Source organism: Lynx canadensis, chromosome A2 (genome assembly GCF_007474595.2).
Source record: "Lynx canadensis isolate LIC74 chromosome A2, mLynCan4.pri.v2, whole genome shotgun sequence".
Taxonomy (NCBI): Eukaryota; Metazoa; Chordata; class Mammalia; order Carnivora; family Felidae; genus Lynx; species Lynx canadensis.
The window spans coordinates 112,688,577-112,704,138 of record NC_044304.2 but is presented as its reverse complement, the minus strand read 5'-3'; the positions used below and the strand labels follow the sequence as shown (position 1 = coordinate 112,704,138).

Here is a 15,562-nt window from a genome sequence, read left to right as displayed (position 1 = left end):
CTTTGTTCTTTTTCAAAGTTGTTTTGATTATTTTATCCTTTTGAATTTTCATTTATAATCAGTTTGTCAAATTCTACAAAAAAGCCTGCTGAAATATTGATTGGTATTGCCTTGAACCTATAGATCAATTTGGAGAGAACAGATGCCTCAATGATATTGACTCTTCTTATTTATGTACATAGTATATTCCTCAACTTATTTAGGTCTCCTTTCATTTTTCTTAGTAATATTTTATATATTTCAGTGCATGGATCTTATAATCTTTTATCAAATTTATCCCTAAGTATTTCATATTTTTGACAATATTGTACATGAAATTATTTTTAAAATTTCAATTCCTATTTTTTGATTTTTGTACTTTCTTTTTGGTGCATTCTATAGGATTATTTATATAGATAGTCATGTTGTCTGTGAAGAAAGACAGTTTTCTATCTTTCTTTCCTATTTGGATGCCTTTTATTTTCTGGCCTTATTGCACAGGCTGGAACTTGTGGCACAATGTTGAATAGAAGTGGTGAGAGTGTACATCCTTGCCTTGTTCTTGATTTTAGTTCCTTCACTATTGAGAGTGATGTTAGCTATAGATTTGTTGTTTATGCCTTTTATCAGGTTGGGAAAATTTCTTTTAATTCCTGGTTTGCTGAGAGTTATCAGGAATAGACAGTGCATTTTGTCAACTGAATTTTATACATTGATTGAGATGATTATTTTTTTCTTAATAAGAAGTATCACATTAATTTCTTAATGTTAGGCCATACTTGTACTCCTTAGATAAATCCTAGTTGGTGATGATATAGTATTCTTTTTATACATTGTTGATTAGACTTCCTAAAATTTTGTTAGTAAGTTTTCCATCTATGTTCATGAAGTAAATTTATCTATAAAGTTATTTTCTTGTAACATCTTTGTCTAATTTTGATACCAGAGTAATACTAGTCTCATAGAATTGGTCTCATAGAAGAGAGAATCTCTTAGAATCTCATAGAAGATTGGTCTCATAGAATATTTGTCTCTTCAATTTTCTGTTTGGTAGAATTCACCAGTTAAGACAATTAGGCCTGAAGTTTTCTTTAAGGAAAGGTTTTCACTACAAATTTAATTTCTTTTTAATAGATATAAGATTAAGTTATTAATTTATTTTTGAGCGGACTTTGGTAGTTTGTGTCTTTTAAAGAATTTGACCATCTCATCTGAGTTGTAAGATTTATTTTCATAAATGTTTTCATAAGATCATCTTATTCTTTAGAGGAGGGAGAGAGAGAGAATGTGAGAGAGAACATGCATGTAAGTTGGGGAGGGGCAGAAGGAGAGGGAAAGAGAATCTTTCTCCTTTTTTTTTCTAATTTTTTTTATGTTTATTTACTTTTGAGAGAAAGAGAGAGAGAGACAGAGGTGTGAACAGGGGAGGGGCAGAGGCAGAATCTGAAGCAGGGTCCAGGCTCTGAGCTGTCAGCACAGAGCCCAATGCAGGGCTTGAACTCACAGACTGTGAGATCATGACCTGAGCTGAAGTTGGACACTTAACCAACTGAGCCACCCAGGCTCCATGGGAAAGAGAGAATCTTAAGCAGGCTCCATGATCAGAGAGGAACTCTCACCACCCTTAGATCATGACCTGAGCTGAAATCAAGAGTCAGATGCTTAAATGACTGAGCCACCCAGACACCCCTATTATTCTTTTAATATAGGTAGAACTTGTAGTGATGTTACCATGCTCATTCTTGATATTGGTAATTTGTATCTTCTTTCTTAAATTGTTCAGTCAGTCCAGTGGTTTTTCAGTTTACTGAGGCTCTCAAATAACCAGTTTTGGATTTCACTGATTTTTTTTTTCTTATTAAAAAAAAAGTTAATTTATTTATTTTGAGAGAGAGAGAGTGAGAGCACATGCAAGTGGGGTGAGGGGCAGAAAGAGGGGGAGAGAAAATTCAAAACAGACTCTATGCTCAGAGCAGAGCCCGACTTGGGGCTCAGTCTCATGACCATGACATCATGATCTGAGCTGAGATCAAGAATGGGATGCTTAGCCAACTGAGCCACCCAGGTGCCCCAACTTTTTTCTTTATAATTACCTTCTTCCTTCTAGTTTCTTAAGGCGTAAGTTTATTAATTTGAGATCTTTCTTTTTATGTATAAATTTCTTTCTCAGTAATACTTTAAGCCTCATCTCACATTTTTTTTAAACTGGAGTTATTTTTATTTTTTTAAAGTTTTTATTTAAATTTCAGTTAGTTAATATATAGTGTAATATTAGTTTCAGGTGTACATTATAGTGACTCAACACTTCCATACATCACCTGGTGCTCATCATGACAAGTGCACGCCTTAATCTCCATCACCTATTTAATCCACCTCCCATCCATCTCCTGTCTGGTAACCATCACTTTGTTCTCTATAGTTAAGAGTCTGTTTTTTGGTTTGCCTTTCTTTATCTTGCTTTCCTTCCCCCCCACCCCTTTACTCATTTGTTTTGTTTCTTAAATCATACGGGAATTTGTCTTTCTCTGACTTATTTTACTTGGCATAATAGTCTCTAGCTCCATCCATGACATTGCAAAAGGCAGATTGCATTCTTTTTTATAGAGGAGTCATATTCCATTGTATGTATATGTATGTATTCATAGTAGTATTCATTTACTAATGTACAATTGCAGTGTTTTCATAAATTGGCAATTGTAGACAATGCAGCTATAAACATTGGGGTGCATATATTCCTTTGAATTAGTATTTTTGTATTCCTTGGGTAAATACCCAGTAGTACAATTGCTGGATTATAGGGTACATTTTAATTATGTTTGGCATCATTTTCATTCAGCTCAAAATACTTTGGAATTTCTCTTTTGATTTCTTCTTTGATCCATGCATTATTTAGGAGTTGCTTAGCTTCCAAATATTTCAAGATTTCCAGTCCACTTCTGTGCTTGATCCCTTCTCTTCTCTTCTCTCCTCTTCTCTCTTCTCTTCTCTTCAGATTTTACTTTTAAGTAATCTCTACATCCAACATGAAGCCTGAACCTACAATTCCAAGATCAAGAGTTGCATGCTCTACCAACTGAGCCAGCCAGGTGTCCCTCTGCTCTTGATTTCTGATATAATTCCACTTTGGTGAAGTAATATATATTGCATTACTTGAATTTTTAAAAACATATTGAGACCTGTGTTATGGCTTAGAATATGGTCTGTCTTGATAAATGTTTCAGACGCATTTGAGAAGAATGTGTACTCTTCTGTTGATAGGTGGAGTCTTCCATAAATGTCTATTAGTTCAAGCTGGTTGAGAGTGCTGTTAAAGTCATCTACACCCCTGCTGAATTTTAGTCTACTTGTTTCATCAATATTTAAGAGAAGTATTGAAATCTCTGGTAAAACTATAAATTTTTATTCTCTTTTTGTCCTTTTATATATTGATCCTTTAATATAATTATGAAAAAAACCCCTCTTTATCCCTGGTAATATTTTATTGCTTTGAAATATACTTTGACAACTATTAACATCACAGTCTATCTTCAAGTAATATTACATACCACTTAGGAGCCTTAAAATAGAATATTTCCATTTCTCCCTCCTAGTCTTTTGGATACTGTTTTTACAAATTTTTACTTATACTTCTGTAATAAACCCTATACTGCAATGTTATTTTTTTCTTAAAAAAGTAAATTATTTTTGAAATACACTTACAAAAGTATTATTGGGGTGCCTGGCTGGCTCATTCAGTAAAGGATGTGACCTGTTTTTAAGTTTATTTATTTTGAGAGCGTGCGTGTGCATGCATGCAAGTGAGGGAGGGGCAGAGAGAGAGGGAGAGAGAGGATCCCAAGCAGGTCTGCACTGTCTGCACAGAGCCAACACAGGGCTCTGTCCCACAAACCATGAGATTATGACCTGAGTCGAAATCAAGAGTTGGACGCTTAACCGACTGAGCCGCCCAGGTGCCCCAAGCATGTGACTCTTGAACTCAGGGTCATGAATTCAAGTCTCATATTGGGCCTGGAGACTACTTAAAAAAATTATTAATCATTACTAGCTATTATTATATTAGTCCATTTATTACTATTTTGAATATTTTTTATTCCTTTGTGTAGATTCAGATTTCCATGTGGTATCACTTTCTTTCTGCTTGAAGGCCTTCTTTTAACATTTCTAGTACTGTAGGTCTGGTGGTGATAAATTACTCTAGCCTTTTTTTCCTGAAAAATTCTGTACATTGTCTTATTTTTGAAAAATATTTTTCTGTGTAGCATTTTGATTTTTTTCTTTTTAGTACTTTCAAGATACTACTCTATTGTCTTCTGGCTTGCATTGTGTTTAATAAGAAGTCTGTGATTTTCTTATTTTTTCCCCTTCCACATGTTATGTTGATATTCTCTGGCTGCCTTAAAATTTTTCTCCTTATTGCAGGTTTTAAGCAATTTGGTTATGATGTGCCTTGGCATAGTGTACCCTATATTTCTTGTATTTGGAATTTAATAAGCTTTTTGGATCTGTAGTTTTTAGTTCTCACCAAATTTGGAAAAAATTTCATTGTTCAAATGTTTTTTACTCTTCCTTTGGGAACATATGAAATACAGTAACTGTTTAATGTTCCTACTCATTCTACCAAGTGTGTCATTTCTGGGTTTATTTCTATTGATTGAGTTACTTCATTTTGGGAACTATTTTCTTGCTTCTTTACTTGCCTGGTAATTTTTGATTGGATGACAAATACTATAAATTTTACTTCTTGGGTATGTTTGAATTATCATTTTTTTAATACTTTATTTTTTCAGTAATCTCTGCACCCAACATGAGGCTTGAACTTACAACGCCGAGATCAAGAGTTGCATGCTCTACTGACTGAGCCAGCCAGGTGCCCTGGTATTTTTGAATTCTTAAATATTTATTATGGAGCTTTGTACTGGAACACATTTAAATTACTTGGAAATAGTTTGATCCCTTTGAGGTTTGCTTTTAAGCTTTGTTAGTTGGGCTCATAGCTGTGTTTAGTATGGGACTATTCCCCCCTTTTCCCCCAAACTCTGAGGAAATACATTCCTTAATATCCAACTCAATGACCCATGAATTTAGAGACTGCTCACTTGAGCTGGTTTAATAAGAACTACTTTTTTTTTAAGTTTATTTATTTATTTTGAGAGAGAGAGAGTGGGAGAGGGGCAGAGAGAGAGCAAGAGAGAATCCCTAGCAGGCTGTGCACAGTCAGTGCTCAAACTCACAAACTGTGAGATCATGACCTGAGAAGAAATCAAGAGTTGGACACTTAACCGACGAAGCCACCCTGGTGCCCTAATAATTACTTTTAAACTGGTGGTACCAGAGGCGGGGGTTGGTAAAACAAGTGATGGGGATTCAGTAGTGCACTTATCATGATGAGCACTGGGTGATGTACAGAAGTGTAGAATTACTATACTGTCCATCTGAAACTAATATAACACTGTATGTTAACTAGCTGGAATTAAAATAAAAACTTAAAAGAATAAGAACTACTCCTGACCCTTTGTAAGCCTTTGTGAAAGGACTGTTCTCTTTCCTCCTTTCCGGCACATCTTTCCTCTGCTGTCGGCAGTTTTCTTAATGCGCTGATCAGTACCCAGATGAAGACTCAGTGGAGAACCTATGAAGATCTCTGGAACTCTGAGAAACTCTCTTCTTTTAGTTCTTTGTTCTAAGGATGCTGCCTAGTTTGGCTTCCTGGGCTCTGCATGGGTTTCCCCTTCTAGCTCTGAGGCTTGGAAACTATCCAGACAGTAACCTGGATCAGTGATAAGATTTATTTGATTTGTTTCTTTTTCCTCAGGGATCACGATGTTCAATGTTAGAAAATTGTTCCACATATTTTGTTCTGTTTCTTAGGTGTTTCAAGCAGAAAGGTAAACCCGGTTCCTGTTAACCTATCTTGGCTGAAAGCAGAAATCTCTAATTTCATCTGGTTTTCATAGCATTTGACACAAATGATCTCTTCCTCTTTTGTGACACTTTCCTTTGTTGGCTTCTATGATACCATACTCTCCTGGCTTTCTTTTTATTTTCTAGCCATTCTCTAGATTCCTTTGTTGGCGACTGCTTTTCTACCTGAATTTAAATTTTGCTGGGTCCTGCTTCTCAATATCCTGTCCTAGTTGCTTCTCCATCTATAATTTATTTCTAATTGGACAGCTTTAATCAGGTCCATCAGGTCCATTGCTTAACCACTGTCATCTCTTCCCTGCCTTGGTTCCCAAACACCATTCTCCACACAGCAGCCAAATCAAACAGATTGGTTCATGCACTTTTCTGAATAAGACCCTCTCATGCAACAGTTCTTAACCTGCTTTGTGTCAGGGACTCCTCTGGAAGACTGATGAAATCTGAGGACTCCTTACCAGAAGGATTTATAACAATGTGCTAAATAACCCATGGGTCTCAAAGAAAACAAATAAATTGAAATATAGTATTCAAAATATTTAACAAAAAATTTAAAGTTGTGATACAGTTATGGTTGTGTTTCATTATTAGCATATTAAATAACAAGATATAATAGTGATGAGTATAAAGATATTCTAACATGTCTATAACAACTGTAATGAGATATCAAAATTTCTGTGATTTTCATTGGTGACGTTATAGGCCCTGGTCATAATACTGTAGTTTGTTGTTCATATTCATAATTAAATTAATTTTTCATCAAGGATAGGTGGGAAAAAAAGTTATGATATTTTTTCTAATTCAGGTTAATTGCCTCTGAATTCCGTCCAGACTTTCCTTGTGGGTCATGGACCACTGGTTAAAAACCTCTGATGGCTTCCTGACAGAGTAAGGAAAGAATCTAAAAGACAAGATCAAAATCTTACTATGGTCTGCAAGGTGCTGCCTGATCCAGCCCCTGAGTATCTCACACAACTCTTTGCCCATCTTTCTCCTTAGTCACTGTGACCCCCAACGCCAGGCCCTTATATTAGCTGTTCCCCCTATTTAAAATAATACCACCTCTGTCCTAGCTACTGATTTATTACCTTTTGGGTCCAAATGCACCCTTTTACCTGATAAATATTTTTCCTTTATCAGATAGTAAGATGTCAAGCTGTGTCAGTTGAGGGTACTGGAAAAACACTACAGGGGGGAGTTTTTCTTTCTGGTGGCTTACTGGGAAGGCTCCTGCAGGATGAGTTTTTCTCTCTGCTACTCTGCTTGCACAGTTTTTTTCAGAGTTAATTGAGTGCAGTTTTCTCTTGTGTTTGGCCACCAAGTGCTTTGTCCAGCTCTTGGCTTGGCCAGGAGAGGCCTAACCATGGGACACAGCACTGGCCTGTGATTCAGCCAGGTCACTAACGCATGCACCTTACTACACATGGGGCTGTACTTGACTCTTGCATAGGGCAACCTGTCCAGTTCCTGGTTCCAACAGTGCCCTGTAGCTTCTCCTGGCACCTAGGGATTCTGGCATGCCACAGGACAGATTTCCAGCAAACCCCACCAGTGAGGTATCTTATCAACTTCTCTGCCATCCAGTGAACAAAAGCTGTGCCCTTTGAAGTGAGGCATGAATCTCAACCTTGGCTGGGGAAGAATCAGGGCTCTTCTTTGGGTCTCTATTTCAACCTCACTAGTGGTTGCTACTTTTGTCTGCTACCTCTGTATTCTTTAGAATTCTCTTAATTTTCACTAGCCAAATACTGCTATGTCTAAAGGAACTAGAAAAAGAAGAGCAAAGCCCATTCTTAAGAGATTTCTTGCCTCCAAAATGACCTGTGACATAAATGCAGTCTTATTGAGGACCTCTTTCTTAGAGCATTACTGTAATACTACAGTGAAGTTTGGGAAAGATTTGCTTTATACACTTAGTGCTAAAGTAATATTTTATCATATATTCTAAATATTATAAGAATTAAATGAAAATTAATTGGAGAACATGTGGGTAAAACTTGTTGATATTTGTTAAACCATTACCTCTTTATATTGGATGGATTCCTCAGACTTGCCAGTAAACTCTGACTTGATGTTACTCATAGAGCACAGAGAAACCGAGTTGGTATTTTTTTCAGTAGAATATGCCATTGGTCCCATCTGTTCATCAGCTTTTTTAATATCCTTAAATGAAGAATATACATGTCACCATTAGAATAATGCCTTCAAAATTCAAAAGAATTTTATTAAGCATCCCTCTAAAACTGTATTGCAACTGATACTGAAAGTGATATATTCTTGTGCAGTTCTTGCTGAAGTTTTCAGGCGTGATAGAGGACTAGTAAGTCCAACTTATACTAAAATGTTAGTGGGTGACAATAGCTTCTTGTGCTTTCTTTTCCAAAGACCTGTATAATTAACTGGAGAGAACAATGCCTTAGTTGAAAACAACTATTCCACTAGAAGGGACAGATTTTAGTAAAAAGAACGTTGTAAGGGAGAAGACTTCAAAGATACTCTTTCTGATTCCTTATTCCTAGCCTTTCATGAAACTTATAAATTTATAACATATAGCTAGGCACTTAAATGTGATGCTGGCTCTAGGCTTGAGAGAGATGTCAGGAGACAATAACACTTGCTAGGCCTGCAACTACTGCCCCTTCCAAACTGATTGGAAAGCAACTCAATGGGCCAGCTCCTAGAGAATAAGAAATCGCAGAGACATCAAGTTAACTTTAAAGACACTGTTTAAATGATAGGGCAAGGAGGAAGTTCTAAACCAGACTGCTCTAAGTCTAGTTTTTGGGTTTTTTGGCTACTCAGAGAAATGAGATCAGATTTAGTGAAATAAAGAAAAACTACACATTCTCTGCTCAACTGAATATGGTGTGAGTAAATTTGTGACTTCCCCACGAAGAGATGAAGAGGGAGACAAGACAGAAATGAGGAGCCCAGTTTGGATGATGGTGTCCCAGACCAGGTTGGAGCAGAGACAGACAGTCTTAGGTGGATTTAGGTGCAAAAGAGCATATGCATATGGAAGGCTTTCCAGACACTGTGCTTCTTTGACAAGCTTAACAACTGTTAATCAGTCATTTCAAAGTATGGTAAGCTTTAACCAGCTTTATAGTATCTTAACATCTTTAATCAGACATTCTTTTATACTATCACTTTCTTTTTTTTTTTTTTTCTATAAATTTCTCTACCAAGAAAGAAATCATTTACTTGGCTTTTTTCAGGAGCTATTTATTTTGTGGCAGGCTTAAAATGAAATTTTGACCTCTTCTCATAATAAATTTTTCTAAGAAGGTGTTTAACAGGTCAAAGACAATTTCTTTTCCTGAGAAGCCTGCTAGACAAAATACTTATGATAGGAAGTTTTGGTATGTATCTATCTACCAGTTTTTATTTCATTTTCTTTTTTTTTTTATTTTTTATTTATTTATTTTTTTTTCAACGTTTATTTATTTTTGGGACAGAGAGAGACAGAGCATGAACAGGCGAGGGGCAGAGAGAGAGGGAGACACAGAATCGGAAACAGGCTCCAGGCTCTGAGCCATCAGCCCAGAGCCCGACGCGGGGCTCGAACTCACGGACCGCGAGATCGTGACCTGGCTGAAGTCGGACGCTTAACCGACTGCGCCACCCAGGCGCCCCTTTATTTCATTTTCATGTGAAAAAAATCACTAAAGGAATATGTCTGTAAGTAAGCATATATGTTTAAGATAAATAATTACAGCATTACTCTTCCTGGTTTGAACTTTTCTAAAAAGTTTGATTGGATAATACTAACAATAGTAATATAATAAAATTTAGTATGCCAACAGTAACTCTAAATACTTTACATGAATGACTCATTTAAGACTTACAGTAATTCATAACTAAGTTACTTTTATTTTCTCCATGTTAAAGATTAGAAAACTGAGGCACAGGGAATTTAAATAACTTGCCTAAGGGCCTAAAACTATTAAGTGGCATAGTCAGAATTTCAAATTACAGTGTCTCCAGAGCTCATAACCCTAACCACTGCTATGCTGCTTCTTGTGATTGATTCTCTTAACAACAGTAACTTTACAACACTTATGAGCATCACGAATTCTAACAAACTGATTCATTTGGACATTACAGGTATAGTGGCAAATAAGCACTTCCAGAGTTTCAGAAATGTGTCACTGTTTATGTAGATACCACAGATGTTATGTTTGCTATGCAGTACCCAGAATATTGTAGTTGTTCACTGAGTATTAGAAATGGTATTGTTTTATCAGAATGAACCTTATTTTTGGTAATCAGAGACTACTAATCAATTTTGAATAAGGTGTTTTAAATACTTATACATTTATACCACAAACATTCCATTTTTGTTTTCCTTACATTGTGAAACTCTTTAACATAAGACCTAATAATGGAGTTTTAGTTTAGTTATAATGAAAAATAAAGGCACATTAGTTCAAAGAAAGATATGAGTGTAGTAGCTTTAAAAAACATCAAAATAGGGTTAATTTAACCATAGCTATTTGCTCTTATTGGTATCCTTATTAGTTTGAAAGTATGGAACTTAATAATTTCATAAATTGTTAAGTGTGCTCTGGAATGAAAATCATACAGATTCAACTGTCATATAATGGCTAATTTTATTTTTAAAGAAAAATATGGCCTAATATGAAATAAAATTGAAACTGGCAGGTTTTGAATCTATATAAGATTACATTTTCAAACTTTTTTTTTTTTTTACTATGACTGCTTTATAGAAGGTGTTTAAAAATAATTCATTCTAGCATTGTGGAGAAAGCTAGGGTTCAGAATGTGAAGTTTTAAGTGTGAGGAGGACATGGAGGCTCATAACTTTCTAAATTTCATAATTTGTGAAATAATATTTTTAATTAAGTTTTCCATTGTAATTCCAGTACAGTTAACATACAGTGTTATATTAGTTCCACGCATACAATATAGTGATTCAACAATTCCATACATTTTGACCTATGTACTGACCTATTTTCACTGAGCATTATACTCTCTAGCTCTGTCCATGTCATTTCAAATGGTAATATTTCATAATTTTTTATGGCTGAATAATATTCCACTGTATATATACACCACATCTTCTTTATCCATTTATCAATCAAAGGACACTTGGGCTGTTTCTATAATTTGGCTATTGTAAATAAAGTTGCAATAAATACAGGGGTGCATGTATCCCTTTGAATTAGTGTTTTTGTATTTTTTGGGTGAATACCAAGTAGTGCAACTACTGGATAATAGGACAGTTTTACTTTCAACTTTTTGAGGACCCTCTATTCTGTTTTCCACAGTGGCTTCATCAGTTTACATTCCCACCAAAAGTGCATGAGGGTTTTTCTTCACACCCTCACTAACACTTGTTTCTTTTTTCTTTTCTTTTTTTTAAGTTTATTTATTTTGAGAGAAAGAAAGAGAGAAAGAGAGTGCGTGTGCAGGTGTGGGGCAGAGAGAGAGAGGGCTCTCAGTGTAGAGCCTGATGTGGGGCTCGACCCCATGTACCATGAGACCATGACCTGAGCCAAAATCCGGAGTTGGATGCTTAACCAAGTGAGCCATACAGGCATCCATTTCTTGTGTTTTTGATTTTTACCATTTTGATAGGTGTGAGGTGATATCTCCCTGTAGTTTTGATTTGAATTTCCCTGATGATGAGTGATGTTGAGCATTTTTTCATGTTGGTCATCTGGATGTCTTCTTTGGAAGCCTGTTTTCAGTGTGCCTGGCAAATATTAGGTGCTAGGTACCCATTAATTCTTTAATTTTCATCATATTATCTAGCACAATGCTGGGGATATTAGTCACATTGCATTTATTCACAGAGGAATTATAAATAAGCCTTGGTTGCTTTGTGAAATCTAAGATTATGATTCAGGACCTCTGTGGTATGATCTCTGAAAGGTTAAAAAAAAAAACAACCGTGCTAACATAGCATTATGTTACATAAACATTACCTGTGACATTACAAGTGAATAATATAGACCTTGTTTTGCCATTAATTCAGCATGTATTCCTTTTTCTGCCACCATCCCATCTTTTATGGTCACAATCAGATCTGCACTTCGAATAGTGGAAAGTTGGTGTGCTATGACAATTGTAGTTCGACCTTTGCTTGCCTACAAAACAGTAAGTATAGAAAACAAATATGAAATTAATAGAAATAACAAACTTTGCAATATTCAAAAAAGCTTGTTATTTTAAATATTAAGGAATCCTTGAATCTAGAAATTTGGACTTAAATGGATTAGGAAGACCAATAAAAATAATTTGGTAATTTAAAATGTAAACATACTCCTATCATAAGATCCATCCCTTTAAATCCCAGATATTTATTCAAGGGAAATAAAAGTGCATGTCCACAGAAAGGCTTACATATGAATGTTCAGAGCAACCTTATGTGTAATATCCCAAAACTACAAACAAACTTAATAACTTAAATGGGCATTGATACCAATAAGCTCAAACATTCCATAAAATGGAATACTATTTACCAATAAAAAGAAACTATTGATACATTCCACAATAAGGACAGGTCTGAAAACAAGTATGCTGAGTGCAAGAAGTCAGAGAGTATAGAATACATAATGAATGATTCTATATACACAAAGTTCTAGAAAATACATACTAATTTATACTGGAAGTAAACAAACCAGGGGTGGTCAAGAGCCAGGCAGAAGAAAGAAGGTTGGGATGGAGTATTTACAAAAAGCATGTAAAAGTTTTGAGGAATGATTGGTTGGCTGTGTTGATTGTGGTGGTTTCACAGGTGTACATTTATGCCCAAACTTTTCTAAGTGTATACTTTTATATGTGCAGTGTAAGTCAATTAAACCTCAAAAAAAGCTGTTAGGAAAAAGAATCTCAAACAAAAGAACCAGCTTATTTATACCACCCAAGGTGGCCATTCTTGAAGTTCTGTAAGAATCCTGAATGGGACTGAGGCATTTTAATGAATGTTATGCAAATGTAATGATAAAGTAGATTGAGGAGCAACTAACTATTGTAGGTAGAAAGATTTATTTTTCTTAATTTTGGCAAAGTCTGATGAAGCACATATAATTATATTGTTAATTGGCAATTACTAGAATATGTGAGTTTCTCTAGGTAATATTTATGTGATATAGTCTGAAGAAGACAAGTCTAAACACTAAAATGGGTAGTGCTCCCTTTATTTTTCATAGTGCAAATATAGACTTCTTTTCCTTCCAAGATTTTATTTAAATTCGTTAGTTAACACATAGTGTAGTATTGGTTTCTGGAGTAGAATTTAGTGATTCCAAACTTACATATAACACCCAGGACTCATCACAACAAGTGCCCTCCTTAATGCCCATCACCCATTTAGCCCATTCCAATAAACAGTGGAGCTCATGCATCCCTTCAAATCAGTATTTCTGTATCCTTTGGGTAAATACCTAGTAGTGCAATTGGGGGGGTAGTCCTATTTTTAACTTTTTTGAGGAAATCTCCATACTGTTTTCCAGAATAGCTGCACCAATTTGCATTCCCATCAACAGTGTAAGAGAGCTCCCCTTTCTCTTCATCCTTGCCAACACCTGTTATTTCTTGTGTTGTTAATTTTAGCCATTCTGACAGATGTGAGGTGATATCTCATTGTGGTTTTGATTTGCATTTCCCTGATGATGAGTGATGTTGAGCATTTTTTCATGTGTCTCTTAGCCATTTGTATATCTTCTTTAGACAAATGTCTGTTCATGTCTTCTGCCCATTTCTTACCTGGATTACTTATTTTTTTGATGTTGAGTTTGATAAGTTCTTTATAGATTTTGAATATTAGCCCTTTAACCAATATGTCATTTGCAAATATCTTTTCCCATTCTGTTGGTTGCCTTTTAGTTTCATTGACTGTTTCCTTTGCTGTGCAGAAGCTTTTTATCTTCGTGAAGTCCCAATAGTTCATTTTTGCTTTTGTTTCCCTTGCCTCCAGAGACGTGTCTAGTAAGAAGTTTCTGCAGCTGAGGTTAAAGAGGTTGTTGCCTGTGTTCTCCTCTAGGATTCTGATGGTTTCCTGTCTCACATTTAGGTTTTTCATCCATTTTGAGTATATTTTTGTGTATGGTGTAAGAAAGTGGTCCTATATAAACATGGGTGAATGATAACTGGGAAGAGAGTTTTTATTGTTTGTTTTTTGTTTTCCTCAGTCTATTATTTTTATGTGGTAATGCTAAGTCTTGCTTATGAATGGTATAATACAATAGGCAATTTTTTTTGTTTTATTTTTTAATAAAATTTTTTTTTCAGTTTATTTATTTTGAGAGAGACAGAGGCAGCACACATGCATGTAAGTAGGGGAATGGCAGAAAGAGTGAGAGAGAGAGAGAGAGAGAGAGAGAGAGAGAGAGAGAGAGAGAAAATGAGAATCCCCAGCAGCCTCTGCACTATCAGCACAGAGCCTAATGTGGGGCTCAAACTTGTGAACCATGAGATCATGACCTGAGCCAAAACCAAGAATCAGACGCTTAAACAACTGAGCCATCCAGGCAACCCTAGTTTAGTTTTTTAAAATCAACTTTATTTTAGGATGGTTTCAATTTAGGGAAAATTTGCAAAGATACTACGGTATTCATGTACCCTGCACACAGTATCCCCCAGTGTCAATATCTGACATTTCTATGGTGCATTTTTTACAACAAATGAACCAGTATCAATATCTTATCAACTAAATTCTATACTTTATTCATATTTCCTTAATATTTACCTATTTACCTTTTTTCTGCTCCCAGATCCCCTTCAAAATACATTGCCACTTAGGCATCATGTCTCCTCAGGCTCCTCTTAGTTGTGACAATTTCTCAGATATTCCTTATTTTGTACGAACTTGGTATTTTTGAGGAATACCAGTCAGATACTCTGTAAAATGTCTCTCAATTTGCATTTGTCTGATGTGCCTAAGTTTTAGAGGTAAGACATTCAGCCTATACTAATCCCACTTTTCTCATTTGAACTTCAAGTCTGAATTGTATTCTGGATCTTGGAGACCTGAGACTTGCCTACAGCACCTTAAAGGGGAATGAATGTAAGAATGGTGATGGGTATTGAGTAGGGCACCTTTTGGGATGAGCACTGGGTGTTGAATGGAAACCAATTTGTCAATAAATTTCATATATAAAAAAAAAAGAAAATAAAGATACAGAAACAAAACAAAAAAAAAAGAATGCTGTTGTTGAGTGGGCATTCATTAGGACTACCAGTGCAAAGGTGAAAACACTCAAGACACCCAGGTTCCTGACCCATATCTCTCTCAATTATTCAATTACATTTCCTTGAGGTGACAAATGTTATTTCTTAAAAGCAACCAGATCTCAAAACTTACTGATGAAGCTATAAGATGTTACCAATTAGCTCAATGATTTCACAATACTATTAAATATTTCTCATAGCAAATTAATATGTATGAAATTTACTTAAAAATATAAAAGGGCACATATAACACATATACTCTAAGGAGAATGTAGGACAGAAGGACTTGTAAAATCAAACAATGGGGAGACTGCAATTAGAAAAGGTTTGAGAATAGTATGCAGTCTCGTGACATAATCAGAATATAAGGTTTCCTGAAGCAGGTTATATTATTCTAGACCTTCTTTTCTTCATGGGAGACTTACTTTGCAAGCATTTTTACAGACCTATCTACTAATATTTCTTC

General features: G+C 35.4%; 1 protein-coding gene across 1 annotated transcript in view; it reads right to left on the bottom strand.

Moving 5' to 3' along the window:
• The window catches only part of ABCB5 (ATP binding cassette subfamily B member 5), a 113,051-nt gene that overhangs the window by 50,219 nt on the left and 47,270 nt on the right, over window positions 1-15,562 (bottom strand). The window contains 2 exon segments of the mRNA XM_030294967.1: window positions 7,921-8,061; window positions 11,850-12,011. Coding sequence (XP_030150827.1) covers window positions 7,921-8,061; window positions 11,850-12,011 — 303 coding nt within the window.